General features: G+C 47.8%; 1 protein-coding gene across 4 annotated transcripts; it reads right to left on the bottom strand.

Annotated features, from left to right (window-relative positions):
• Sema4f (sema domain, immunoglobulin domain (Ig), TM domain, and short cytoplasmic domain) lies at window positions 1-27,886 on the bottom strand. Of its 4 annotated transcripts, NM_011350.4 has the most exons (14): window positions 27,578-27,886; window positions 25,178-25,329; window positions 24,012-24,071; window positions 23,704-23,802; window positions 19,015-19,108; window positions 7,680-7,799; window positions 7,434-7,585; window positions 6,649-6,827; window positions 6,301-6,448; window positions 5,940-6,162; window positions 5,706-5,815; window positions 5,439-5,599; window positions 2,484-2,542; window positions 2-2,221 (listed from the first exon to the last, which is right to left on the bottom strand). In NM_011350.4, exons 1-14 carry the CDS (start codon window positions 27,738-27,740, stop codon window positions 1,608-1,610), a joined length of 2,334 nt encoding a protein of 777 aa, NP_035480.3. In that variant the 5' UTR covers window positions 27,741-27,886; the 3' UTR covers window positions 2-1,607. The 4 variants fall into 4 exon arrangements, with proteins under 4 accessions (XP_011239566.1, XP_011239567.1, NP_035480.3 ...); NM_001308374.1 differs by lacking the exon at window positions 19,015-19,108; XM_011241264.2 differs by lacking the exons at window positions 19,015-19,108; window positions 23,704-23,802 and having other exon boundaries at window positions 1-2,221; window positions 27,578-27,877.

The raw sequence follows: 27,886 nt of genomic DNA on the forward strand, positions 1-27,886 counted from the left end.
CTCTGGGTAATGCTTTATTGTTCATACGTTTCCTCGTTTGATCCTTGCAGCAACCCTGAGGTAGGTATATCCCCACTTTACAGATGAATAACCAATGTCCCTAGGTTAGACTACGTGCCAAAGATCCTACTCAAAGCCACTGGTAACTCCAAACCCAAGGGGACTCTTGAGTAATTCACAGGCTGCTGTCAAGGAAAGTAGAACAGAAACTTCAACTGGAAAGGGCTGCATCCTCACCGGGGTTCGAGGTCCCTCACCAGGGATGGACGAGGCACATTCACAGGCCAAGAGCAGGACGGAGCAGATGCAGCGCACACAGGAATAACGAAGCAAGAAAGGAGGCGATGGTGTCTTCAAGCACGTGCAGAGCCTAGCTTCACTAGCTTCCGAGGAGGACTGGAGAGAGGTGGGATCTCCAGCAGCAGTGTGTCCAGGGACTGGCCTCAGGCAGCAGGCCAGGGAGGAACTGCCTCACAGCAACACCTCCTCCATTTATGTGGCCCAAGTGTGGTGACTATGGACCATGGTCCTTTAACCTCATTAAGGCCTTGAGAATCTGATGAAAGCCATCACACACACACACACACACACACACACACACACACACACACGCACGCACGCACACATGCCACACATGGACAGACATTTCTTTGCATACAATTTCAGGGAGTCCTGCTAGGGGACTCCTGCTTTAGGGCAAGGGTGAAAGTCACTGAGGCAAATCTTCTTGAACCTGCTTGTAATTTCCTACACACTTTTCTGGGTTCCTTTTGTCATCCCTCAATAGCTAGAATGTTGTGAAGTTCATTTTAAATGGAAGCCAAGGAAAGAGGGCTCAGCCTCCACTCCAGCCAGGGAAAAAGCAGCGGTGGCACGGCAGTGGTGGCAGCCAGAGGAGAAAGATGAGGAGAAGGACGGGGCCACGTGTCCTGCTGCCCTTCCCACCAGAAGGTCACTTTGGGAACTTTGCTCAAAGTTGAAGAAGCGCTGTGGGGTGATGGGGTCGTGTGGTTTCCCTCACTGGCTACCGAGGGTAAAGTTGTCCCCCGTTCCAACCTTCCTCTCCGACCCCCCAAAAGCACCTAGGCACCGGCCCTGTCATCCACACACACCTGGACAGGTCTTCGAGGCACACCAGTGTATAGACACACACTCTTCAAGGGACAAAGGGAAACTGAGTTGGGAGAGATCTCAAGGCAGTCCGGGGATCATGCGCTCCCCAGAGTCAGCAAACTGGAAAATCATCATACAGGCACCACACGGATGCAGGGCACACGCGCTCCAACCACCCCGCAGTGCTCCCTCTTTCCGGGGGCCCACCATAAGCAAATCAGAGCCTGTGTCCTTGCTCCACCCCACAAGCTGATGATGGGCCCAAGACAAGAGGCCATAGCAGAGGGCTACAGGGTTGATCTCTCATGAGAATCAGGAATCAGGCAAAGGTCTGGCCCTCAGCTCATCCAGGTCCAGAGGACAGACACTGACGTGTGATCACACAGACTCCAAGAGAATGGAGCAGCCATGATCGTCTCCCAGGTTCAGTGACCCTGGTCTTCGTAGCCGCTAGTTCCAGAGATTGCTCATGGCTGGCAGTCATTTTCCTGGCTTTAGATAGACGTCTCATCGCACGTGGCCAGAGGAGCCCCAGTGAGCCGGATGTGGGCTGGGCTCGGGCAAGAATCCAGCAGGAAGGGTGGAGGGAAGCCACCAAAACCACTGCCCCGCTTACCCAGGGCCAGGGGCAGCCGTTCATCTTCAGGTGAAGGAGAGGGAGGGTCTTGGCTATAGCTTGTGGTCCCAGAAGGTGGAGCCCCCAGATCTAAGCCCACCTTGTCTCTAGCTAGAAGCTCCCTCTGTCGCCGCCGCTGCTGACGGCGACCAATCAGGAGGAGAGTGAGAGATGCTGCTAGAACACCCAGGAAAAAGCCAACCAGCCCAGCCCCCACAACGGTGTGGGCCCGGTTTGCGGGCCCCCTCTGGCTGCCCCACACCAAGCTATAAGCAGCCACCACACGGGCGGCTCCACCCTCCTGACACTCGCAAGCATAAGCCCCCATGGCCCCTGGGGTCACCACCACCTCTAGCCCATCCCTTCGTGGGGTGAGCGAAGTCACTCCACTGGGCTGGTGCCACACACAGGATGCCCAGGCAGAACTGGGGGAGCACGGCAGGACCACGTGGCCCACCGTAGCCACTGGAACTTCAAACACTACCGGATGTTCTGTGGAGAGAAGGCAAAGACACAAAAGACATGAAGCTATAGGCAGGAAGTAGGATGGGGGCATATGGAGAGATGTCATATATAAGATATGTAGGGACATTGCCAAAAGGGATTCCCAAAAATGGAAAGGCCCTGGGTCCTGGGTCCTGGGTCCTGGACTGCCATGTCTTCATGGGATCAAGTCTTTTGAATGAGACAAAAAAGATCAACTCTCTAGCCCCTTTCTATACATTCCACCCGCATTTCTCTGAGCCATACAAACCTCCAGGTTCTTTTGGACACAAAGAAGAGACATCTGCTGACTCTATGTCTTGAACCATCCTACAGAGAAGAGAATATCTGGTAAACCTAGTGTTCCAATGTGCTTGCACCTTCCTCAGACCCTCACAGTACCATGGTACTCAGCCCCACGGTACTCCCACTACCACAGTACTTGGTTACCACAGTACTCAGTTATCACAGTACTTGGTTGCCACAGTATTCAGTTAACAAAGTACTCAGTTAACACAGTACTAAGTTATCACAGTACTCAGTTATCATAGTACTTGGTTACCACAGTACTCAGTTATCACAGTACTTGGTTGCCACAGTATTCAGTTAACAAAGTACTCAGTTAACACAGTACTAAGTTATCACAGTACTCAGTTATCATAGTATTTGGTTATTACAGTACTTGGTTACCACAGTACTCAGTTATCATAGTACTTGGTTGTCACAGTATTCAGTTAACAAAGTACTCAGTTAACACAGTACTCAGTTATCATAGTATTTGGTTATCACAGTACTTGGTTACCACAGTACTTAGTTATCACAGTACTTGGTTGTCACAGTATTCAGTTAACAAAGTACTCAGTTAACACAGTACTAAGTTATCACAGTACTCAGTTATCATAGTATTTGGTTACCACAGTACTCAGTTAACACAGTACTTAGTTATCACAGTACTCGGTTATCACAGTCCTGACTCCAGAACCCATCATGTTAGAAATCACTCCTGGAGTTAGTCAGCATTCACCCCTCCACCAAATCTTTCCTTAATGTACCTCAAGGCTTTTCCCTGTCAAGTATCCACATATTCCTAGCTGACAATCTGTTGGAAACGTGCTTGGTGGGTATCCCCTAAGAGGCAGGGAAATCTGAGAAGTGAAACTGCTGTCCATGGCTACAGGGTGCCCTCTCCTTTACACCTGAAGGCTTGGGGGAGGGGCTGTGAGTCGTGGTAAACAAGATTGCCATGCAAGCATGAGGCCCTGCCGTAAACCTGCAGCACCCAGGTAAAAGGCTGGGTGTGAGGCCAGGCTGGTGGCCTGCCATGGGCTTCAAAACGGAAAATCCTAGTGTTACAATGAAAAAGAATTTTGCAAGCACCTGGCCAAAACTATTCCACTAAGAGAATTTAAATTAACAGCTGAGACTAGCTCAGGGGAGGGGGCCTCCCGACCCTCACAGACCTAGGTTTGGATTAGGCACTAATCGTGACGCCTATAATCTCAGTGTGTGGGAAGATGAGGCAGGAGAGATCACTATGAATTTGAGGCCAGCCCGGGTTCTACAGATTAGGGTGAGCTCTAGGCCAGTGTGGGCTACAGATTAAGACATTATCACAGTATTTTTTTTAATTAAAATATATTTATAAAGCAAATAAGCCTACGAGTATTGATGGTATTATTTGAATCTTGAATTATACAGGTTAAGTATATGCAAATGAGGAAACTGAAACATCACTGTATATTTGATAACACTAAAAAGTTAAGGATTGGGTATGGCTACATAAGTATTACCTATTATGTAACATGATTATTTTGTGTGTGTATATTTATGTTTGTGTGTGTGAACGTGGACATACGTGTGTGTGTGTGTGTGTGTTGAGCCCAGAGGACAGTCTTCATTCTGTACTGAGTGACAATCTGTCATTCCTCAGGCAGCCTGCACCTTTTCCCCACCTCAGTGCACTACAAGGGTGCAATTCCCTCAGAGGCCAGAAGAGGGCACTGGAGCCCCTGGAACGGTGAGCCATCCTGTAGGTGGGAAGAATTGAACCTGAGTCTTCTGGAAGAACAAGCAGTGCTCTTAACTGCTGACCCATGTCTCTCTCCAGCACCCTTTTCTTTTGTTTTAGTGTCCTTGTATGCCACAGATACTCAAAGATTTATGAATAAAATAACATGATATCTAAGAAAGATTTGCTTCAAAATAACTGACAGCGAAGTCATTAAAAACAGTGTTGGTCAGGCAGCAGTGGTGGAAGGGGTGGAGATACACAAATTTATCATTTTAGTCACATTTATTCATTCATCGTACTTTTAAATATTTAAGATTTCCAAGGATAAGATCTTTTTAGGAGATTTCTTATGTGACAAGAGAGTCATTCTGAATTATTCAGAGTGAGGGAGGGACGTCAGGGTTTGCTTCCGTGTGGTATATTTTTAAGGTCACCTCTGAGAGGCAAATGGATGGCAGGAGCCCAGAATTAGGAGACCCCAGTGAGAAGTGACTGGGTTGGGGATAGCTCAGTGGAAACAGTGCCTGCTGTACAAACCTGATTAAGTGAATTTGGTTCCCCAGAACCGGCCTCAAAGTTGGCCACAGTAGGACAGGTATCTCACAAGTCCCTGTGCAGCCCTATCGCCTGATGAAGAGACAAAAGAAACTAGAAGCTTGAGGGCAGCTAGCTTGAATACAAAATAGTGAGCCACAGACAGACCTTGTCTCAAAGTGTAAGAAAACTAGCAGGGATTGTCCTCTGTCCTCTGACACACAAGCTGAGGCAATGACATACACTTGCCAGTCCTCATGTATACACATACACACACCTTACATAAATATACATCATACATACACACATATCATATACAAACACACACATACATATACACTCTAATACATCACACATACATACACACACGCACGCACACCACGCTGGCTTGGTGGCAGTGGAGGTGGAGGAAGCCAGTGGAGCAATGATCCACTTCGGAGCTGGAGTCACTATCATCCGAGGTACAATGTGTGCAATGCCCGGTCTAGCATTAATTAGACAGCACCAGACGGGCAGACAGATGAGTTAACATGAGCTAACCGACGGGCAGGCAAGAGATGCGGCTCCAAACAAGAAGCCACACACAGAGGGAATGGCATCGGCAGATGAGACAGCCATATGGGAGGGCGGAGTCCAGGAGGGCGGGCAGGCAAGAGAGCAAAGCAAAGCAGCCCCACTCACCCACGGTGCTCGCCTGCATGGGCCACACAAGCATCGAGCCGGAAGCTCCAGGCACACACGGGATCCTGGGCCAGGATACATTCTGAGCAGCTCTGGAGACGGCCACAGTTGCTGGTGTTCACTTGTGTCACCTCAGTATGGGAGCCCACCAGAAGCCAATCCTGTAGAAATGGAGCGAGAGAGAAAATGTGCTCATCGTCCAGACCAGACCGTTAACTGGCCACAGACTCGACTCTCCCCAGCAGGCTCCCCGAATACACAACTCACATGGTACAATTTCATGCTTTCAACCGGCTGTGTTTCCGGGAACAAGGCCAGATCCTCCAGGACACTGAGCTGAGCTCCGATGCGCACAGCCCGATGGAGGTGCCCATCCTCTGGGAGGAAGGAAAAGGGCAAGAAAATGGCTTAGCTGGCACTGTGCCTGGAACCCTGGTGCCTGGATGTCACAGGGCACCTCTCTGTGGTGACGTTATGGGCAACTTGCTTGATGCTGTATACCTGTCCCCAGGTAGAGCACATCATATTCTTTCCCTGAGAGGCTGGTCACCCGGTGAGCCACAACTCTGAGATAGGCTGTATCCGTAGTGACCAGCAGGGGGCGGCCATCAGCTGGAAACACGGGCCTGTCCATGAGCGGGTGGTCTCTGATAAAGGTGAGCACACGGTCTGGCAGGGAGAGTGAGGATCCAAACTGCTGGAACTTCATGTTGTTGGTGATGCACTAAAGGAGACAGGTCTGGGTGACAATGTTTCTCAGGGAACAGGAAGTATCAGGGATGCTTAGCAAAGCTCTTGTCCTTTACGATGGTGGAAAAAAAAATCAAGGTTGTGATGAAGACCTGCCCCACCCCCTCCTCACCTCTCCAGGTCTGGGCTGGGGCACCTCGTTGTCCATGACAGGTAGTCCCCTGTTGCAGTCATGTTTTAGCTCTCTAAAGGGACCATTCAGCACTGCCCGGATGTCTTGGGGTCGGAAGGCACACACAGCAGAAATGGCGGCTCCTTCCCTGGAGGAGTCACAGATTGGAGCTAAGTATCTGGAGAGAGCTAGGTGACAGCAACTCGTCCCTTATCAAAGGACTGGATCCCCGAGAAGCACACAGGAGCCATGCAGCCGAGGGAAAGAGAGTCCACCTGCAGTGACCATACCAACTCCACGGACACCCCTCCCCCCGTCACCCCGTCATCCACACCAGGACCCCCTCACCACTGGGAGGAAAAGATGCCATAAAAGAGGGGGGTCCCCGCGCCAGGCTGAGGTCGAAGCTCTGTCATATCCTGCAGAACCCCCGAGGCCCTTCCATGCTCGGGCCCTGGACACAGCAGGTCAGCCTTTAGAAACGTCGTCCATCTCTGCTGAAGGGTCTTCCGGCCCCCAAGGTCCCCCTGGGGTGACAGGAACATGGGAAACACTCTTTAGAAGACCAAAACTAGATAAAACATGTGTAGACCCTTGTGTGTGCTACCTGAGTTCATAGCACGCGGACAGACAGACATGGAGAAGAACAGACATAATCTGAGAAACTGGGGGTAACAGGGTGCAGAGATGGATAGGATTGTGATAACAAGGACACTGACAACGTAAATCATGACAAAGAACTGTGACTTCACTTAGTCCTTAAAACCAATTTGTCCTCGGTTGTTATAAAAACTCTACATATACGCTTCAAAGGTGCCAAGGAACAAGAGAGAGGTCACAGAGGCAGGAAGTGGTGGGGCAGGACTTGAACCTGGGTCCATCATTACATCCTTCCTTAAACTTCTAATGTAACCCAACTTCCTATAGACAGTGTGTTGCGAAGGTAAGTGTGGGGGAGAGCTAGAGTCGCCAGAGTGGCCAGAGCCTTCTCCCTCACCTTCCTCAAGCTCCCATGAGAGAAGCCTAGGTGGAGAACAAACCAGACAGAGGAGAGAGGCGAAAGAGGCCCAGGGAGGAAGAGATGGAAGGCCAAAACACTGGGAGATGACAGCCAGCCAGGACAGAGCTCTCACCGCACACACACGGGCCACTCGTGGGACCTTGATGCGCTCATATGAGTCCAAGACTCGGGAGGTCTCCGTGAAGAAAAAGAAGATTTCATCGTCTCCATCTTCATCCCCCCACTCAGCCGGGCTCAGGACCATAGCTGCGACAAAGGCTGGGGCTGAAGAAACCAATGACCTCAGATCTTCAGACAGCCTGGGGCTACCCAGCCTCCACCTGACCTGTGTCCCAGGTGACCCTGTCCCTCTTCCCACCATTAAGCCAGGATGACAAGGTCTCTGTTCGAATCCAGTCCTCAGCTCGACCCACAGCTCGGGAGATAATCGGCTCTGTCCCCAGGAAGTTTTTCACAGTGGCGGTGTAGAGGACGCCCCCTGCAGGGTGACAGGAAGGAGATGAGCAGTCAGAGACACCTGGAAGCAGAAACAGTCACAGGCAGGGCGTGGGACAAAGCAGAGTAGCAACACACAGACTGAGCATGCACCAAATGTCATCACGGGGGACACCTGACTCACAGGAAGTGCTGGAGTAGGAAGCCTGCACTGAGGGAGAAATGCCAGAAGGACCCAGGCATGACAGGAGCAGAAAGGCTTCTCTAGCAGACATTGGGTGTCACTGCAGTAACCTGGTGAGAGCTAACTGTCCTCAGACTCCCCAGGCGGTGGCCTTTGCTTTGCAGCAAACCCCAAGTTTTCCACTATGGAGTAGAGAACCCGTGTTCTTTCTGAACACTGCTGGGTACACTACCCTGGAACCATTCACAGCTAAGGAGTATACTGGGATCACGTGGATACTTGATGTAGGTCATCAGGCCCAGCAACTCTAACTGGGTAAAATCGGGGCATGTCCCAACACCTTGCATTTCAAGCAGGCAGAAGTCACACTGATAACAAGTGGTTCAAGCCACACTTTGGGAAATACCAGCTCAGTTTGATGAGAGGAAGCTTCACAGAAAGTGAGGAGTGTCTCCTGCACTGAGACAGTCTCCAGCACTCTAGGAATAGTGGGGGTAAGAGATGAATCACAGGCACGTTGGGACACAAGAGAGGAACAGCTCTGCCACCATGAATAACATGGGCAAGGGGTCAGACACAAGGAATAAGAAAGTGGCTGTGGGCCATAGAAAGTCATGGGCACCCAGGGTCTCTCATGAAGCACAGGCATTCTGGGAAAAGCAAGGTGGCAGGATTCCATCAGTTGCTGTGCACAAGGCACTGTGCTGAGCGCATCACCTTCTGGGGCAAGGAGGACAAGCAGATGTTCAGGGACCAGGAGTCCTGAACTGGGGGAGGGAGACAGGCAGACGATGATCCAGCCATGCCTATCTGGGATTGCAGCATCTTTTGAGGGGCAGCAGAGAGGTACCAGGGATTGAAACTGGGACCCTGCATATGCCAGGCAACTGTTACACCACCTGAGCTATATTCCCAGACCCATAGCATCTCCGAAGAATAAAAAATTTGCCAGTTAGAGGGCATCAGGGAGAAAGACAGGGAAGCAGTGAACAAAGGAGCCATACTCAGGCATAAGGACCATGGTGGCTGATGCCCAAAGGGGCAGACGTTTCTGCACCAAGCAAATGAACAGAGGCAAGGCTAGAGGCATGGAGATGTGTCCTCGTTTGTGAAGTGTGCTCTGACATATCAGGACACGAAGTCTTTATCTCACAGGGAAGAGAACAGTGGAGTTTTTTTTTTAAATGGGGAGTGTAACATAATCAATTGGGGTTTATAAAGAAAGCAATGAGGGCTGGAGTATAGCTCAACGGTAGAGCCTAGTAAGCCCTAAGTCCTGGGTAAGAAGACCATGATGATGGTGATGGTGATGGTGATGGTGATGGTGATGGTGGTGGTGGTGGTGGTGGTGGTGGTGGTGATGGTGGTGATGGTGATGGTGATACTGACAATGATAATGGCCAGGCATGGTGGTGTGAATTTGTAATCCCAGCAGTAGGGAGGCTGAGGTAGGAAGATCAGAAATTGAATGCAAGTCTGAAATCAAAAAACAAGAAGCACATGCCTTTCATCACAGGGCTCTGGAAGCAGAGGCAAACAGATCTCAAGGTCAGCCTGGTCTAGAAAGCAAGTTCTATGACAGCCAGGGTTATGCAGGGAAACCCTGTCTCAAAGCAAAACAACAACAAAGATGGCTCAACCATTAAGAACCCTGGCTTCTCTTGCAGAGGACCTGAGTTTGATGCCCAGCATCTACATGGAGGCTCACAACCATCCTTGACTCTAGTCCCAGAGGTTCCAACGTCCTCTTCTGACCTCCTTGGGTACTGCAGTCACGTGGTACCCAATCACATGCATGCAGTATGCACACGCGCATGCACACACTCACACACACATATGCACACACACAGGAAGTGAAAATGAAGAAGAGGAGCCACCTCAACATTAAATTCCTCGTGTGATGTTTTGATTTGTGAACTCATTACAACAAAGTGATGTTTATGTTTTCCAAAAGAGAAGAGGGAGAAGAGGAAGAGGAAATGGAAGAGGGTGAAAGGGGAGAAGAAAAGAGAGAAAGAGAAGATGCAGAGGAGAAGTAACAGCAACAAAGGACCATTCACACAGCTCAAGAAGCATGGAAGACCCAGAGGAGGCAAAGAAGAAAGGGGAGAGGCCAAGAAGGTACTTCTAAGAGAAAGTGTGTTAGTGCAGACTGAGCACAAACTGAAATCGGAGAGATGAAAGAATAGACAAAGATAACATCTCTGTGGTTTGTCAGACATAAGTAACCAGGACAGGAAACAACAGAGGAAGGCTTGTGAAGAAGGCAGCCGGAGAAGAAGGGCATTCACTCCTGGACATGCTAAGGCAAAAGGGCTTTCAGGAGACATGGGAAATTCAAGAAGGCAACTAAGGATGGTCCAGGAAACACAGCCAAAGCCATCACCTACGCGTCACTACACATCCTGTTTAGGTCCCAATAGGAACAACACAAAGGTACTGATCAGAGATGCAAATAGACTAGGGTGCCCTGAGGAACACCACCGTCTAAAGGAGAATATTCTGCAGGCAGCTGAGAGGTCAGATCAGAGAGCCGGGAGAAGGAAGCAAGGGCTTGAAGGGGCTTGTGCTAGCCCGGGGAAGCAGGAGAGAGCAGGGTCATGCAGAAGGAAGCAGAGACATGCTGGCTAACAGATGCTCCCTAAGGGCTGTGCGTTGTTAGCAGTGGCCAGATACCCAGCCTTGAAACAACACTCAGTGCAAAGTGAAAAACAGCCAAGAGGCCTGGGAGACTTGTAGACCGAAAACCTCCTTGCAGGGTGTAGGTGGGAAGGAGAGGTGATTCCACCGCTTGAGATTGTGGGCAGGGTTTTGGCATCAGAAGACTTGGGGTTGAACCCCGAGAGCACTCACTAGACAACAATCTTGGGCAAACTGGCTTTCCTAAATCCCAGGCTCTTCAAATGCAGAACAGGGAGAAAGCCACCTTCCACTCATCAGTGCAGATGCTAGAAAACAAGTACAGAACCCTCGCGAGGGCCAGCCACACGGTATGCATTCTGTACCATCGGTGACAGTCCCTGTAGAACTTCAGAGACATGTCTTGCTGCTAGCAGAGGAGGAGCAGCTGTCAAGTGACATGCCAATCCCTTCCAGAAGAGTTTAGGACAGAAAACCTAAATATTAGTCACAGGTCCCAGCAACTAATGGAACCCCACATGAGCCAACACTCTGTACTTGCTAGGTGGTAGGTGAGAGAGAACTGATACTGGAAAACTGATTGAAGAATGGTGCCTAGAACCTAGGCAGTAGTGGCACATGCCTTTAATCCCAGCACTCATGAGGCAGAGACAGGAGACAGGTCTGGGTGACAATGTTTCTCAGGGAAAAGGAAGTGTCAGGGATGCTTAGCAAAGCTCTTGTCCTTTGTGATGGTGAAAAAAAATCAAGGAGTTCAAGGCCAACCTGGTTAACAGATCAAGTTCTAGGACAGCCAGGGCTACACAGAGAAACCCTGTCTGAAAAAAGGGAAAGGGAAAGGGAAAGGGAAAGGGAAAGGGAAAGGGAAAGGGAAAGGGAAAGGGAAAGGGAAAGGGAAAGGGAAAGGGAAAGGGAAAGGGAAAGGTCCTTAACAACACCATACACAGAAAACCCTAAAACCAAACCTCCGTGAGCCATAAGAAGCTGTGCCACGCTGTCCTGAGAATGGAAGACGTGTGAAGCAGACAGTTATGTATATTTAGGGAGCATGTCTTCAAGGATAAAGGTGATAAATAAAATTGAAGAGGGATCACAGATAATCACACAAAGGCCTAGTTAGCACCGGAGGCAAAGGGTTTCAAAATGCTCTAAGGGATTGTTACCCTAAAGAGCTAGCAAGACTGGAACCTGCAATGGCGGAAGAGAACTGTCCCTGAAGGTGGACTAGAAAAGGGTCACTGACACTAGGGGACAGAAAAAGGGACAGACACCTTGGAATGTAAGTAGCAGTTGTCCAGATGCAGAGGCTTACCATGATCTCAAATATTTACAGAAGGGACATCAACCGCACAGATATGAAGATCATGTCTGTAGGAGGACATAAGACCACAAGACATTCTAGACTGTCCCAGACATTCTCAATTCCAATATGACAGAACTGTACTTTCATATAGTAAAATATTCATAAATATGTAACTGTTTGGCTATTTATTGCTGAGTAGATCAATTGGTAAGCATTCAACTACACATCTGGCTCAGTGGTACATGCCAGAAAACCCCAACACTGAAGTAGGAAGCTGAAGTAGGAGTATTAGGTGCCCCAGGTTAGCCTAGGCTACACAGGTCTAGAGACTGAGGGCAGGGTATAATGGTGCACCTTTAAACTCAGCACTTGGGAGACAGAAGCAGGCAGATCTTGAGGCCAGCCTGGTCTATATAGTGAGTTCCAGAATAGCCATAATCACACAGTGAGACTTGGTCTCAAAAATAAAAAACAAAAACAACAAAAAAACAAAAACAAAACAAAAGAGCCTGGTGGCTGGGGTGGAACTCAGCAGTAAAGCTCTTGCACAAAACAAACAACAAGAAAAACTAAAAACCTTCAAAAGAGAGCAGTGAGATGACCACAGTGTGATGACCCAGTGTGATGACCCAGTGTGATGATCACAATGTGATGACCCAGTGTGATGACCCAGTGTGATGACCACAGTGTGATGACCCAGTGTGATGACCACAGTGTGATGACCACAGTATGATGACCCAGTGTGATGACCCAGTGTGATGACCCAGTGTGATGACCACAGTGTGATGACCACAGTGTGATGACCCAGTGTGATGACCCAGTGTGATGACCACAGTATAACATAGAGTTCAGTGAGGACAGAGAGTATTGAGACAGCATCTCATGTAACACACGCTGGCCTCAAACTCCCCATGTAGGGAAAGATGACCCTGGTTTCCCTACCCCCACTTCCCAAGTACTGAGATTAAAGGTGTGTATAGCTCCATACCTGGCTAGGTTTTTCTTTATACTTTCAGAGTCATTGATTTTTTTTTGTAGTTAACATCTTTTACTTTAATAACTCAAAAATTAAAATATTTTCACTTTAGAAATAGAAAAAATAATTAAAAAAAGAGATTGAAAGCCATAAAAGATAAAAACAAAACAAAACAGAACCAAAAAACAAACAACTGTCTGTGAAACTGATCCCTACTTGTCTAGATGACCTGGGGACACAGGTCCCAGAAGTGTTAGCCACCTGAAATTAACAGACTTGGTGTGTACCAGCAGCAAGTACCCATTATACTCCTGGAGTCTCAATTTTCCATTTGAGGTACTGGAGAGATCGCTCAGTGGTTAAGAGCACTTGCTGATCTTGCAAAAGACCTTGTTTGACTGTCAGAGCCCACATGGTAGTCCACAACCATCCTTGCTTCCAGCGTCAGGAGATGCAGTGCCATCTTCTGGCCTCCGGGAGCACCAAGGGTGCATGTGGTACACAGACACATGTGCAGGCTAAACACTCAACACACATAAAATAAAACAGATCCAAAAGAATTTCAACAACAAAACAATATCAACAACAAAAACCAACAATCTACTTTGCAACCTAGAACAAACAGCCTTGACCTCCAGATCTTCCTGCCTCCATCTCTCAAAATGCTCAGGGTTAGAGAAAATTAACAATTGGGATTGTTTGGTTTTAAAGAGAAGATCATTAATATGCTCTAGTTTTCCTTCTTATGGTCAGGCTCCTTTCTTCCTTCCTTCCTTCCTTCCTTCCTTCCTTCCTTCCTTCCTTCCTTCCTTCCTCCCTCCCTCCCTCCCTCCCTCCCTTCCTCCCTTCCTTTCTTCCTTCCTCCTTCCTTCCTTCTTTCCTCCCTCCCTCCCTCCCTCCCTCCTTCCTTCCTTCTTTCCTCCCTCCCTCCCTCCCTCCCTCCCTCCCTCCTTCCTTCCTTCTTTCCTCCCTCCCTCCCTCCCTCCCTCCCTCCCTCCCTCCCTCCCTCCCTTCTTCCTTCCTTCTTTTTCCTTTCCTTTCCTTTCCTTTCCTTTCCTTTCCTTTCCTTTCCTTTCCTTTCCTTTCCTTTCCTTTCCTTTCCTACCTCCCTCCCTCCCTTCCTGTTCCTTTTTTTGACAAGGTCTCATGAAGCCCGGTCTGGCCTAGGACTCACTCTCTAGCTGAGAATGGCTTTGAACTCCTGATCCCCCAGCTCCTCCTCCACAGTGCCAGGACTATAGGCTCGGGCCACCACACCCAGCTGCTGCTGCTCTCACAGTCTTTCTGCTTCGATTCCACCACGTTTTCCATTTCCTTATCTAAGGATTAGTTGAGCAAGTTATCTTTTCTCATCAGTAAGCCACGAGAGATAACGTGTTTGCCCCTTACTGCTCTCTGTTGGCCATACAGGATCCTATGACTGTCACGTTTCAGCGTATACTTGGATGTCCAGGGGCAGATGTGGATTTCGGAGGTCGGGTTTGACCTAAGATGTGGCAGCAGCTGCACACCTGAACACTTGCAGGGCACCTTGGCAGGAGCATTGTCACCAGATGGAACGGTTCTGGAATCCACAGGAAAGGGTGCTGGAAGGGTTCCAAAAGAAGACACAGCAGAAGCTGCAGCTCAGCATCATGAAAACCTGATTTACTACAAGATGTGGTGGGAAGACCACAGACAGTGGGCTGCTGGCTCCGGAGTGGGCGCCTGGGTAAGAACAGCACTCTGAACCCAGGAGCAGGTTTGGGGGACTCGGAGGAAGACGGTGAGCTTTTGTTGGAGCACAGTGGTTTTTGAGATCCTTTTGGGACACTCAAGCACACTGTCTGAAAAGCAGCTGGATGTGTGTTCTCCATCCAGGTTAGGTCTGGGAGGCAGGTAAAGAGCCAGGAGCCACTAGAATGCGGTGGAGAAAGACTCCACACGGCTGGTTAAGCGCACAGCTGTGTGCATGAGAAGAGGCTTCTGGGTGGGAGCCAACCTTCAAAGAGCAAGCAGAAGGCATGGGGACTGCCAAGGAACCACCAGTGATTTCAGGCTAATAAGAATCGATTGCCAAATAGTCACACTTTCCCAAGTATAAATATCACAAATAAAGATAGTGAGATGACTTCGCTCATTTTATCTGACTGCTGTACCGATAAATGTCATATTTCAAAATCGTACTTACAGCTAGAAATGGATGCTTTGGTCTGCTATCCCAGCACTCGGGAGGCTGAGGTAAGACTATTAGCAGAGGGTCAAAGCCAGCCTAGACCACACAGAGCCCTGTCTAAAAAAACCACTAACAACAACAACAACAATAGACCCTAGGTTTTTGGGTTATCCCAAAAGAAATACAAGTACCAGAAAACATGAGGAAAGCTGCTTGACTTCATCAGAGAAATGCCATTCAAAATACAAATCAGGGCCAGGGTGGTGTACAGTTTTAATCTCAGCACTCAGGGGGCAGAGACAGGAAGCTTTCTACAAGTTCAAGGCCAGTCTAACCTACTAGGCCAGTTCCATGTCAGCCAATGACCATGGAGAGACCATGTCTTTAAAAAGAAAGAAGAAATATAGAGAAGAAGAAAAAAGAAAGAAAAGGAAAAAATTACAAATCAAATTGGACACTGGAGGAGAATTTACAATTAAATAATAATAATAAATGTAACCAATAAAATAAGCTTAAAAGAAAGTTTCTCTCCTTAAACCATGTCTTAATAGGAATTCTCTTTCTCACAGAACAGACAAGCTATCCAGAGACTCACACGTCCTTAAAGAGTATTTTGCTTAGGAAAAAAAAAAAAAAAAAAAAGCAAGCTAATATGCTAATAACGACCTCAGGTTCCTGCAACTGGGAAGTCATTTGTGTTGATACACAATTCTGCAAAATGTAACAGTGTTTACAACAGCTACAACTCAGAAATCCTTCTTAATGACCCCAGTGACCAATTCAGAGTTTTGCCAAAACTGTTGGTAAAAAGCCAAGAAAAATATTGACCCAGTTGTTTTATTCAAACCTGAGCTTGTACAAAGCAGGTCTCCTCGGGTCCACACTGGGTGATGCAGCTCATGGCGGCTGAATACCATAGTTACTCGGCTTTCTGCTTGCTTTCCAACAGAAAGTCATACCTGTATGACTGAAGGGTGACTTAAGAATGAAGTCATCCGTAAGGACAAAGCTCACTTTTGCAGTCCAAGGGTCAATTTTTGGTTTGTACAGAATATTATGCAAGCTGGATGTGGTGGTGCAGGCCTTCAATCTCAACATTCGGGAGGCAGAGGCAGGTGGATTTCTGTGAGTTCAAGGTCAGCCTGGTCTACAAAGTGAGTTCCAGGACAGCCAGGGCTATACAGAGAAACCCTGCCTCAAAAAACCAAACCAACAAAAGAACCCATAATATTAACAAGTAATAAAAACTTTTATAGCATGCCCAAAAATATAAGAAAAAAAATATTTTATGATAACCTTGGCAACAAGTGTCGAGGAAGAAAGCAGAAACAGCTCGATCCACGAGAACAAGCCCTGCATTAGCTAGCTAGGAGAGACAGACTGTGAGCCCCACTCACACCATTCATAAAATAAATTCCAAATATTCAAAGAACCAAATCAGAGAGAACTTTTTAAAGGGAAAATGGCTATCTGTTCTTTAAGAAGAAAGGCTGAACTTTAAAAAGGTATAAATCAAAAGCCAGTGTGAAGACACAAATCTTTAGTCACAGCCTAGGGAGGCAGAGGCAGGTGAAGCTCTGTGAACATATGGCCAGCCTGGTCTACATGTTAAATTCCAGGACAATCAGGACTATGCAGAGAGGTCCTGTCTCAAAACAAAACAAAACAAAACAAAACCTAAAAAATAAGTAAATAAATCAGGGCTGGAAAGCTGGTTCAGTGGTTAAGAGCACTTGCTGTTCTTTAAGAAGACCCAAGTTCAGCTCTAAGCACACATCACCAGTGACCCACAACCACCCATAACTCCAGTCCCAGGGGATCTGATGCCTCCTCTGACTGCCGAAGGCACCAGGCATGCACATGTTGAACTGACATACGTGTAGACAGAACATTCATACACATCAAAGAAAACAAAGAAAACACACCACACCACACACACACACACACACACACACACACACACACACACACACACACAGAGGGAAAGTTGTGTGGCTTGGAACACTAACACCCTATCTGAACTGAGACTGTATGCAAGAAGAAACAAAAATAAGTACTACAACAGGGGGAAAAGTGCAACTTCACTAACATTCAGACACATTAAAGCAAAGTGCCGCTTTTAGCCTCAGATTAGCACAGATTTTCTTAAATGACAACAATATATTAATGGCAAATTGAATGTGAGAAAATAAAATACCCCCATACTGATGTCTTAGGGTGTGAACTGGTACACCTCATCTAAAGACACCATTAGCTCTCCATAAAGAGCCATAAAATATCACACCCTTCAATGTGGTAACCCATTTCTAGGAATCCTGAGAGGATGATCGAAACTGAGGACAAAGACCATTCGCATACAAGTTCACTGTCGCAATACGGATAATACTAAGAACTTTGAAGGAAACAAAAAATAACAACATTTTGGAATTATTTGATTAACTTATAGTATGCTCAGAAGATGAATAGCATAATGTCTTTTAAAACTGTCTTCTTGGCTGGGCATAGTGGTGTATGCCTTTAATCCCAGCACTCGGAAGGCAGAGAAAGGCAGACAAATCTCTGTGAGTTCAAGACCAGCCATGTCTACAGAGTGAGTTCCAGGACAGCCAGAGCTACAGAGTGAGACCCTGTCTCAAAGAACCAAATATAGATAGATAGATAGATAGATAGATAGATAGATAGATAGATAGATAGATAGATAGATAGATAGATAGATAGATAGAATGGAATTTTAAAAATGTCTTTACAAAGTGTCTTTAGAGACTGGGATGGAAGCTCAGCAGAGGGTGTGCCTAGCACTCACAGAGCCTGGGTCTCCTCACCAACGGTGCATAAGGCAGATGCAAGCCTATCATTCCAGCCCTTGCAGGTGGAGGCAGGAGGATCAGGAGTTCAGGCTCGCCTTTGGCTACAGAGAGTGTTTGAGTCTGGCCCGGACTACACGTGACTTTGTCTCAAAATAACAAAAAGTATTTGAAGATCATATAGAAAGTTTTATAAAGTTACATGGCAAAGTTCAAAGTTATATTTATGTCAAAAATGAAATATTTTAAATGTCAAAATACACACCTAAGATTTCTATTCTGTTCCTGCCGCTTCTGCGCCATCATGAGAAGACAGCTGGCCTTTTCTCTGAATTTGGAGAGTCTCGGTGAGGTGCCCTCCCCTAAAATATGGGTTATGTAGTACAGAAACAATCTGTTCCCTATGCCAATAAATTCATCATTCTCCAAAAGAAGTTTGGGTGGGGTCCACCCTGAGCAACTGCAGGTGGCTCCTTCAAAGGAGGTAATGAAATAAATTGAAAAACAGCCATTCTGCTGAAGAACTAAGAAAGGGCCAACAAAGTGTGCCTAAGTGTCTAAGGGTGTGTGCACACATCTCAGAGGCTCGAAAGGAATATCCTAAAATACTGGCAGTGGTTTTCTAAGTAGAGATATTCTAGAAGTGTGTTAAGTGATAGCTACAGGAAGCATGGGGCCACTTTCCCTAAATTAAACTCAACTTAATTTAAAATTCCCTCTTTCTTTCCCTGCAGTCGTCACATTTCAAGGGCTTAATGGCCAAGGTAGCAAGTGGCTGCCAAATCCGACAGAGCTCTCGACCACCTCATTATCACAGAAAGGTCATCCGGACTGTGCCATTCTATACTATGCTCTTTTTAAAATGCTCTCCCCAAATGTATTACGATATATGCTGCAGTCAATCCCTCTTGCCAACGGGAGTGGGTGCTGTAAGAGAAGAAAACAGGGTCTACAGAAGCAGCAATCACACTAGAAGTGCAGAGGCTACAGTCCCTAAAAAGGAGCCAGGGGGAAAATATCATCCTATGGAGACATGTTGGTAGTCACAGTCACGCGGGGACACCAGGAAAGGCTGAATGGAGACATGAGTGCAGTTGACATCCCAAGGGAAGAAGAGACACAGAAATTGGAGTAGCAGGGGTGGGGAAGGAGGTCGTTAGAGCAAGAATCACCGACTCTTGGCTCTCCCCACTCACCAGCCATTACAGCTGCTGACCGTTGAGCTGGCTCAAAAGGACATTTCCCCCGGCCACTCTCAAGTCTTTCAACCTGCTGGAAACTGGACACATCCTACAGACCAGAAGGGGAGGGGGGCAGGTAGTTTAGGGTTTATGGAGAAGGTTCACAGTGAGAATTAAACATAAGATCAAATGAAGGAAAAGCCCATCTCCATTCGTACCCCGCTCACCCCACTCCCATCTCCGTATTCAGCTAGCTGCCTTACCCCTGCCTCCTCCACCCACTCATTTCTTTCTCTGCTTTATTCCTCTTTGCCGCCCAGACCTGTCCCCCACACTTCCCCCATGAAAGCATCCCTAGAATAGCCCTAGAAAATACCATGAGGCTGCACAAAGACCTTTCCTCTCAAATTCTGGAGTCTGTAACTGCCTAGAAGATGTGCTGCAGCCAAAGAGATGGAAGGAAGCAGGCAGCCTTTTGAGGAAGGGCTAAGAAAGCCATATGTCTATGGGGACCAGCTGAAGCCCAGGGCCTTGAAGAAAACAGAGTATCATTCTCTCTCAGTTCCCACCCAAAGACAGAGGGGAAGGCCAGGGTTCCACATCCAAGCAGAGAAGGAAACTGAAGTCAGTGAAGAAGGACCTAAGTCTTAGATCGTGATCTTAGCGCTTGAGAGATCTTTTTCTTCTTCCCAGGATCTCCAGAGGGGTGGGAGGTGACAGATATAAGAGCTCCACCAGGCTCGGTCACAAGTGACCTTAGATACAGCACTAAGAGAGTTTCAAGACAACATCTAAAAGTGGAAATGAAGGGTGCTTTCATGCTATGTCTCAAAGGAACATTGCTGTAGTTGGTTTCAAATCAAAGTTACACCACAGCCATTCCAGGCATGCTGCCTCTAGCTCAAAAACTCAACAGACATCCACTGTGGCTCCAGCTTCCTTGTTCTGATGGCACTCAGGGGTGGGAAGCAAAGATGTGTCCCCTGAGCTGAAGGCTCTTACTGGACTATATCCGTTGCTCCTCTCTTTGCAGCAGATGGCAAACAAGGTTTGATTCACTTAGACAATTCTTAAAGAAGGCCTGTGAAGATGACGGGCAATCTGATGGCTTCTCCAAAGGGAGAGAGTTGGATCAAAAGAGCATTTTAGAATGAAAGACCCCCAAAGAAGGACAGCACTCCACGTGTGTGATAGAGAAGAAGGAAGTCATCCTTGCCTGAGGCGAAGGATGGTGGTTTTGACTACTGAGGTGTTCAGGCAACCTTGAAGTTCAGTTAGCACCTAACATGGCTACACTTCTCTCTCACCTGAGCTACTCCTTGCTCTACCCTGAAGAGCTCCATCCCCAGTTTACTGCCATACTTACCTCACATCACTCTGCCAGAATCACATGTGTGTGTGATTCTGTTGGGCTTTCTCACAATACTCACCTGCCAGCTTCTTAAAACTCCATATGTCAAGACTAGCTCCCTCCCAGTTTCCCCAGTGGCATAGTCATATCATCTAGCCTTCTAACACACACACATGTACCCACACACCCATGCATGCAGCCCACCATTGCCCCTGGAGTACAAACTCTAACCCAACCTACTTATTTTCTACTATTTCTCAATATGATCTTTGTTCTGTCCAAAGTATCTATTATGCCAGAAACCAAACCGTATTCCCATCCCTGTGCCTAAAACTCTTCCCTTCCATTTCACCAAAGACCAAAAAGATGGGCCTTTTCCTGATTCCTATCCACTTCAATCTCTATCTGTCAATTGGCACTTTCAATTCATTTCCTTGAAATATCCCATTCCTTGGCTCTTAAAACTCTATCTTCCTGGATCCTTCCTCCTATTTGATACTTGTCTCTCTAGCTCCTTCTTTTGCTAGCTCCACTATGTTTATCCTTAGGATCTATCTATAGTCTTTGTAACATTCTATATCACTCAAACATCCCATTCATTCTTGTATTCCCAGTCTTTCTATGCAAACCAGTGGCCCAACCAGTGGGCTTTCTCACAATACTTACCTGCCGGCTTCTTAAAACTCCATATGTCAAGACTAGCTCCCTCCCAATTTCCCCAGTGGTATAATCATATCATCTAACCTTCTAACCTTTGAGAAAGTGAGCCACCCATTAACAAATAAGTTCAGATTATCCTCTGATTATCAAATAGGTTCTGATTATTAGAATGAACCTATGATACCTTGAACTAAGGTATGAAAATGGAAACTGTTCTCACTGGAAGATGTTTTCTCTGTCTGTATGAAGAGATTCTTCATTATATCACCATGTCAGTAGACAGTCTCACTATCAGCTGTGGTGAAGGTAAGTCCCTAAAGCTGAAATCTGGGGATGGATAGGAAGGCTCTACTGAGTAGTGAAGTTGGAGTTGGCATTGGCCCTTTGGCCTTGCCCCAGAAAAATAAATAGAAGGCAAATAACAGACCTCTCCAGATAGGAAAACAGCAGCAGCAGCAGCAGCAGCAACAACAACAACAACAACAACAACAGGATTCTCCAAGATGAATGAACCATGTCAAATGGCACAAGAGAGTGAAGTCAGATGAAGTCCTTGGGTTGCAGGCTGACCACACAGACAGGGTTATAGAACATATCTAGACCAATCCAGGTTCAAATACTGGCTCTGCCTCTTCTAGCTACATAACCTTAGCCATAGTATCTAATTTCTCTGAATATCAGTTTTCTTGCATATAAAATAGAAACACATCATACCTGAATAGCATGATGTGATGGTAAAAATTAAACTTAATTGTGAGTATAAGGTACCCAAGCCTGCAACACAGTGAGTGGCCAGTGCTTTTCTGGTGGTCATTATTGAAGCCTAGTGTGTTTCTCTATTAATGGCTGGAGTTCCTTCAACAAGTCATGTGTGGTGGGAGCTGGCACTGAAAGACAGCAGTCTCGCTAGAACCGTTAGCTCCAGGGCTTCCTAGGGACCTTCACTTCTCCACAGTCATCAATGAGTGAGCTGTGTCAAAGATCAAAGATGTCTGGGAATAGTTATCCACAGCCTCAGCCCCATTACTCAGGGAGCTTCAGCACTAATGGAAAGCAGGAGCAAAATCAGACAGAATAAGAGAGTAAAAGCACAAGAGGATGCTCAAAGAGTCTTCAGCACTAATGGAAAGCAGGAGCAAAATCAGACAGAATAAGAGAGTAAAGGCACAAGAGGATGCTCAAAGAGTCTATAGAGCATGCTCACGATGGGTCTTGGCAGGCTATCAGAGCTAACCTTCTCCCTCCAGAGACTGGCCCCTCAGTTCCTGCGTCTGTTACATAGAAGGCTTCAGAGAAAACACTGAACTGGTGAGATGAACTGGGGGGACACAGAACCCTGGCTCCACTCTTCATTACCGAAATCTCTCAAGAATAAATAGGGGCCCCAGACACACCAACGACCACAGGCATTCCCAGAATATAGTCCATCTTGGAACTTTGGCTAGGACCTACCAGGGTCCTAACTCAGATCCCAGGAAGAAAGGAAAATTCAAGAAGATGAGCTGGGATGGTCACAGTATGTCTGAGCAGACTGGGAAAAATAGCCCTGCTACCTTGTGGACCTGGTGGTAACTATAAAGAACTAAACCATCAGTATGGGTTGATGGGATTCAGAGATACTATCCAGAACTAATAAACTTACTCAGACTTTTGTAAAGAGTGTGTGGAAAGAATGCCACAAGCCCAACTAAACCTGAGGAAAGTCATGGAGGCTGCCTGCATCCATCCTAAACTAGAGACAGGAGGATGCTGTAGGAGAGAGGGTTGGGGGATGTGTACTATCTAGGCCCAAGTGGATCGATGCATTAGTGCAGACTACAGAACAGTCCAGCCTATATCTGCAGCTCAGGATCAAAGCCAAGAAAGAAACATGGTGCCCACTGTTGTGTGCAAAGGGCAAGTAGCCTTTCTGACTCACCCCAGCACTCAGTCACAAATCTGCTGCCAGAAGACCAGTGGTGAGCACCGTACAATTAACAGAGAAAGGTCAGAGTTCCAAACATGTAGCTGTAACTAGACTAGACATCACTAAGAATATATTCATGCCCAGACTGCCTGGGTGTGAGGGTGGGAGATCCCACAGGCTTTCACCAATAAACAAGATCTAGAAGAAAATGTGGTTGGCAGGGTGTCTCACCCCAAAGATTCAGAGGACAGAGCCAGCTGGTACCACATTACAGGGTGGTGACATCAGAAGTCATGAGAGTCACACCCTGCAGAGAATGGGGTTGGCAGAGGATGCCAGAAATGATGAAGCCTACTATGACAGAAGAGAGCCTGACCTGTTCTAAAGAAGAAATAGGCTCCAGAGTTGGGCCGAAGCATCTACTGGACAAAGAAACATTTGTGTCTGCCTTCTGAAGCATCTCTTGGATTTGTCCTGTACCCAGGCCAACCAGCAACCCTAACCCCACTCACTGTCTTGCTTCATCTTGTTACACTTAGCATAATCTACTCTCTATAGACCATCTCCCTTCCCAACTCCAATTGCCCTCCCCTGAAGGCAGACAAAGGCTCCACCCTAGGAAGGCATCCTTTACCCCCCCCCCAACACTTATCCTACACATTGGGTGTCTTAACCATGCTCAACATGGTCACTCCCAAAAACCCCTTCCCAGCATCTCCTACCCACCCCCACCCCCAAATAACTCACACTGCTGCAGGCTCCCTCTCCCTCTGCCCCTGTCACTCACAATAACCCCGCACTTCGGATCAAAAGCGAAGGTGCCACACGTGAGGAGGTGAGAGGCATTGGCAATGGCGAGAATCTGGATAAAATTGTGACATTCGTCCTGGTGGGGGTTAGAGATGGTTAGAATCAGAAGCAGTGGATATGAGGAAGGACAGGGTTGGATATAGATAGTTAGAGGCAGCTGTGGTATGGGGGTGTATGGGCGATGGTGTTAGAGTCTTTGCCTGGACCCTTCAGGATAGGAGCGCTGCTGGAGGCTGAGCCAAGGTCTCCACAGACACTCAGGACAGGGTGTGGGTTTCCACCTACCTCTTTCTTGCCTTTCTTCCTACAGTTCTGTCTGTGAGTCTCGGGCACCATCCAGTCGATCTGAGAAAGAAGAACTCATTTCAGGTTCCCTTCCCCACCCCACTGCACACTGAGGCCAGGCGTGCACTGACGCCACAAGCTTCAACAATCTGGAAACATCTAAGATTCCTCACTCTCTGCACCTCCTTTCCAAGTCCCCTAGCTACTACTGAGTAAAAAAAAATCAACTGTGAGATCAAAATCACATTTATATTTTTGAGACAGGGTCTCAGGCAGCTCAGGCTGTCCTCAGACTCTTTATAGGGCCAAGGCTGACCTTGACCTTCTGATCATCTTGTCCCCCTCCTCAGTTCACAGGCCTATGCCTCTACACCAGGTTTTATGTGGCGCTAGGGAGCAAATGCAGGGATTTGTCCGTGCCAGGCAAGCACGTCACCTACTGAGCGAACACCCAACCCCAAACCACATTTAAGGAAATAGAACATATCAGAAGTTATGACTTTATGACTGACAATGCTGTTCTGAGTGTCCATCAGGACACAATTACATTTCTGTGCACTGTGTCACAATGTACTACAGTTCTTACTAATACATGGTGAGATCAGCTTGCAAACTCTCTCTCTCTGGAAAAACCACCATCCTAGAGATACCACTGCCCACTGCCCTTGAAACATGCCACTGGGCACTTTCCCCATCTTTATGCTTCTCTCAGACTCTCTCCCATTACCATGTCTCCCCCTCACAGCCGACACAGGTAAGAAAACCCCCTTCCCATTATCTCCTCCCTTACTGGCAGACAAGGGTTTTACACTCAGTAAGGTATCCTCTGCCCCATCCTCTATTTCGTACAGTGATGGTCTTACCGATACCCACCACAGTCACTCACAGAAAACCCTTCCCCCGCCACCCACCACCCCCACGTAACTCATGCTGCTGCAGTCTCTCTCTCTCTCTCTCTCTCTCCCTCCCTCTCTCTCTCTCTCTCTCTCTCTCTCTCTCTCTCTCTCCATCTCTCTCTCTCTCTCTCTCTCTCTCTCTCTCCCCCCCCCTTCTGCTATATTACATTACATCTTTAGTTATTATGAAATTCTCCCACCTACAACCCTCAAGATGATGGATTTAAATGTATGCTACTGGCTCTGGGTTACCCCACTGTCATCTCTCACCCTTCGAGGCTTTTCCCCAGAGAAGGGCAGGGTTAAAGCGAAGATGCTGTCCCGTGCACCGACGTAAAGTGTGTGAGAAGCAGGATCCACCAGGAGAGCAGAGTAATTGTACGTATGAGGGGCCGCAAACCGGGTGAGATAGGAGTCAGCCTCTGGCAGGAAGAGAAGAGGGGAGAGGAGACTCAGCCATCCTGTCAGAAACACTCAGTCCCCAAAGGGGGTGATTTTTGTTGTCTTTCAAGGACTAAATAAATATCTGGTAGCCAACAAGGGGGGGAACCAGAATCTCTACATGCAAACCATCTTCCTGTCCCCAGAGAAAGATAACTGGGGAGGTTAGAACAGTTAGCACACGACCCAGTCAGGCATGCTTTTTCTATAAAAAGAACACTATAAAAAATTGAGCAAATATTAACTCTGTCACTTCTACTCGCAACAATGTGATATGTACTTTAAAGTACCCATAGAGAGTATAAATACTTTCCTGATGTGCCTTTTTTTTTTTTGAGATAGACTATCATTTTTGTAGACCAAGCTGGTCTTGAACTCAAAAACCTCAGCTTCCTGACAGCTGGGATTAAAGGTGTGTACCACCACAGCAGGCACTATTTGGAGTCCACTCCCTGTCTTACCCTACACTCTTGACTTCCACTTACCTCATTAAACCGGAAGCTATAGTGGATGGATATGTGTTTCTGACATAGACTAACCTGCATTGAAACACAACTCTTCCCTTACCACTGTGTGCACTCTGAGAGCCTCCTCTTCCTTGAAGAGTGTTGGGAGAATTACATGAGTGAACATGCCACCATCTCACAGACCCTTCCTTCCTTCCTTCCTTCCTTCCTTCCTTCCTCCCTTCCTCCCTCCCTCCCTCTCCCCCTCCTCCCTCCCCCCTCCCTCCCTCCCTCCCTCCCTCCCTCCCTCCCTCCCTTCCTTCCTTCCTTCCCATGCATTCCACCTAGACTCAGACTCAACTCATTTTCAGCATCCAAAACACTTAACTATTTAAAGTTCACAACAGCTTTTCATGAATTCCCCTTTGCTCCACCTCTGGCTTTGGAGAACCAAGTCGTTTGTGTTACCTACTCTGCTTTGCCTTGCCATCTGGGCCTCTCTGGATCCCTGGATATCAGCGAAGACTGGCATCTGTAACTCTCTTTGTAGGGTATGGGTTCAGCACAAACTGAAACCCCAGAGGTTCTGGTCTCAGCTTTGACTTCTGGACTCAGCATCCGTGTATGTCATTTGGCCTAAGCATAAGCTTTAAGTTTCTGTGACCCAGTTGTGAGTTGTGGCGTCATTTGTACCCACTGAGAAGAAAACAAGCCCCGTGCCACACTCATGTCCAGATCAGCAAAAAGTATTTAAACTGTGAGCACCATTTATGCTTTTTCCATGTCTTCATAAAGAACCTAAACCCTATCTTGTTTTATTAAATATATAATTTTTATGTTTCTTTAAACATAATGTGTGTGTGTATGTATGTATGTATGTATGTATGTATGTATGTATATTAGTGTCTGTATATATGCACTATAAGTAACCACAGAATCCTGTTCCCTCGGAGCTGGAATTGCAGGTGGTTGTAAGCCACTGACATGGGTGCTGGGAACAGAACTCAGATCTCCTGGGAAAGCCGCCAAATGCTCTTAACAACAGAGCCATCTCTCCAGCCCCTCCTTTGTTTTGTGTGAAGAACTTTGAATGGGCTCATTGAAGTGTTTTCTAGCACTCAAAGTAGGGAATGGGCAGGGGGAGCAGCGGACATTCGGGGAATTAAAGTTAAAGTGAATTGATAGCGGAGGATGGATGTCAGCCATAAGGAAAGTGGGCAGGAGGGATACAGGTCTGGATGAGGGTGGGAGGGCATTTAAAAGGATGACGTGGGGGTGGGGGGAATGAAGCTAAAAGGGCGGAAATTCTGGGCTAGGGATGACCCATTAGAATGAAAGAGCAAGAAGACAGGGAATAGCAGGAGCTTGGAAATGAAGTGATGGGTGTGGGTGTATGTGTGGGCAACAGGGATAAAGGACTGAAATGGACAACCTTGGGCAAACCCCAGGCCCTCCATGGGCCTCAGTATCCAGGTCTACAGGGTAAAGGACTGCACCCTAATGAAAAGAGGGGCTTCGGGAGCACCCTGGTTGTGTCTTGGGAGCTGAGGTGCAGGGCCAGGTTGGGGGTGGGATAGGTGGGATGGAGTAAGGTGGGGTGGGATGAGATGAGATAGAAAGATGCAGGGTAGAAGTCTCAGCTTTGGTCCCACAGGGGTGTGCACCGTGCAGAGGGGCCTTAGATGGCTGTCACTGGAGTTAGCAGGGCAGGTGGGTGTGGGCACCTGCTGGCAAGGGCAGGGTACCGTGCGAAGGGCTGAGGACAAGGGTTCCTGCATCTTACCGGAGATGGGCAGCGAGGTTCTGGGCACCGAGCGGGGGACGCGGCCGCACACCGGGGCGCTCAGCATCGCCAGCAGCAGCAGCAGCAGCGACGACGGCGGCGGGAAGAGAGAGACCGGAGGCGGCCGGGGGCCCGGGCGGGGCCGCTCGGCCCTGGCCAGCATCTCTGGCTCCGCCTGGTGCCGGGTGGGGCGCGTCGGGCAGCCTCTACTCAGTACCGCTACTGCGCGGGCCTCGGCCCCTCTCGGGTACCCTCGGCCGAGCTCGGCCTGCAGCGGTGAGATGAAACACAACCCGACTCCTCCCACTC

The sequence above is a fragment of the Mus musculus genome, chromosome 6 (genome assembly GCF_000001635.26).
Source record: "Mus musculus strain C57BL/6J chromosome 6, GRCm38.p6 C57BL/6J".
NCBI lineage: Eukaryota > Metazoa > Chordata > Mammalia > Rodentia > Muridae > Mus > Mus musculus.

Bases quoted from the DNA above. Each gene is read 5' to 3' on its own strand.
- Sema4f (NM_011350.4), bottom strand. From the start codon at position 27,740: ATGCTGGCCAGGGCCGAGCGGCCCCGCCCGGGCCCCCGGCCGCCTCCG. The intron at 7,586-7,679 runs GTGGGAAGAGGG...TGGTTTCTTCAG, and splicing joins CTTGTCATCCTGGCTTAATG to CCCCAGCCTTTGTCGCAGCT. The intron at 6,449-6,648 runs GTGAGGGGGTCC...TGACTCCTCCAG, and splicing joins GGCATCTTTTCCTCCCAGTG to GGAAGGAGCCGCCATTTCTG.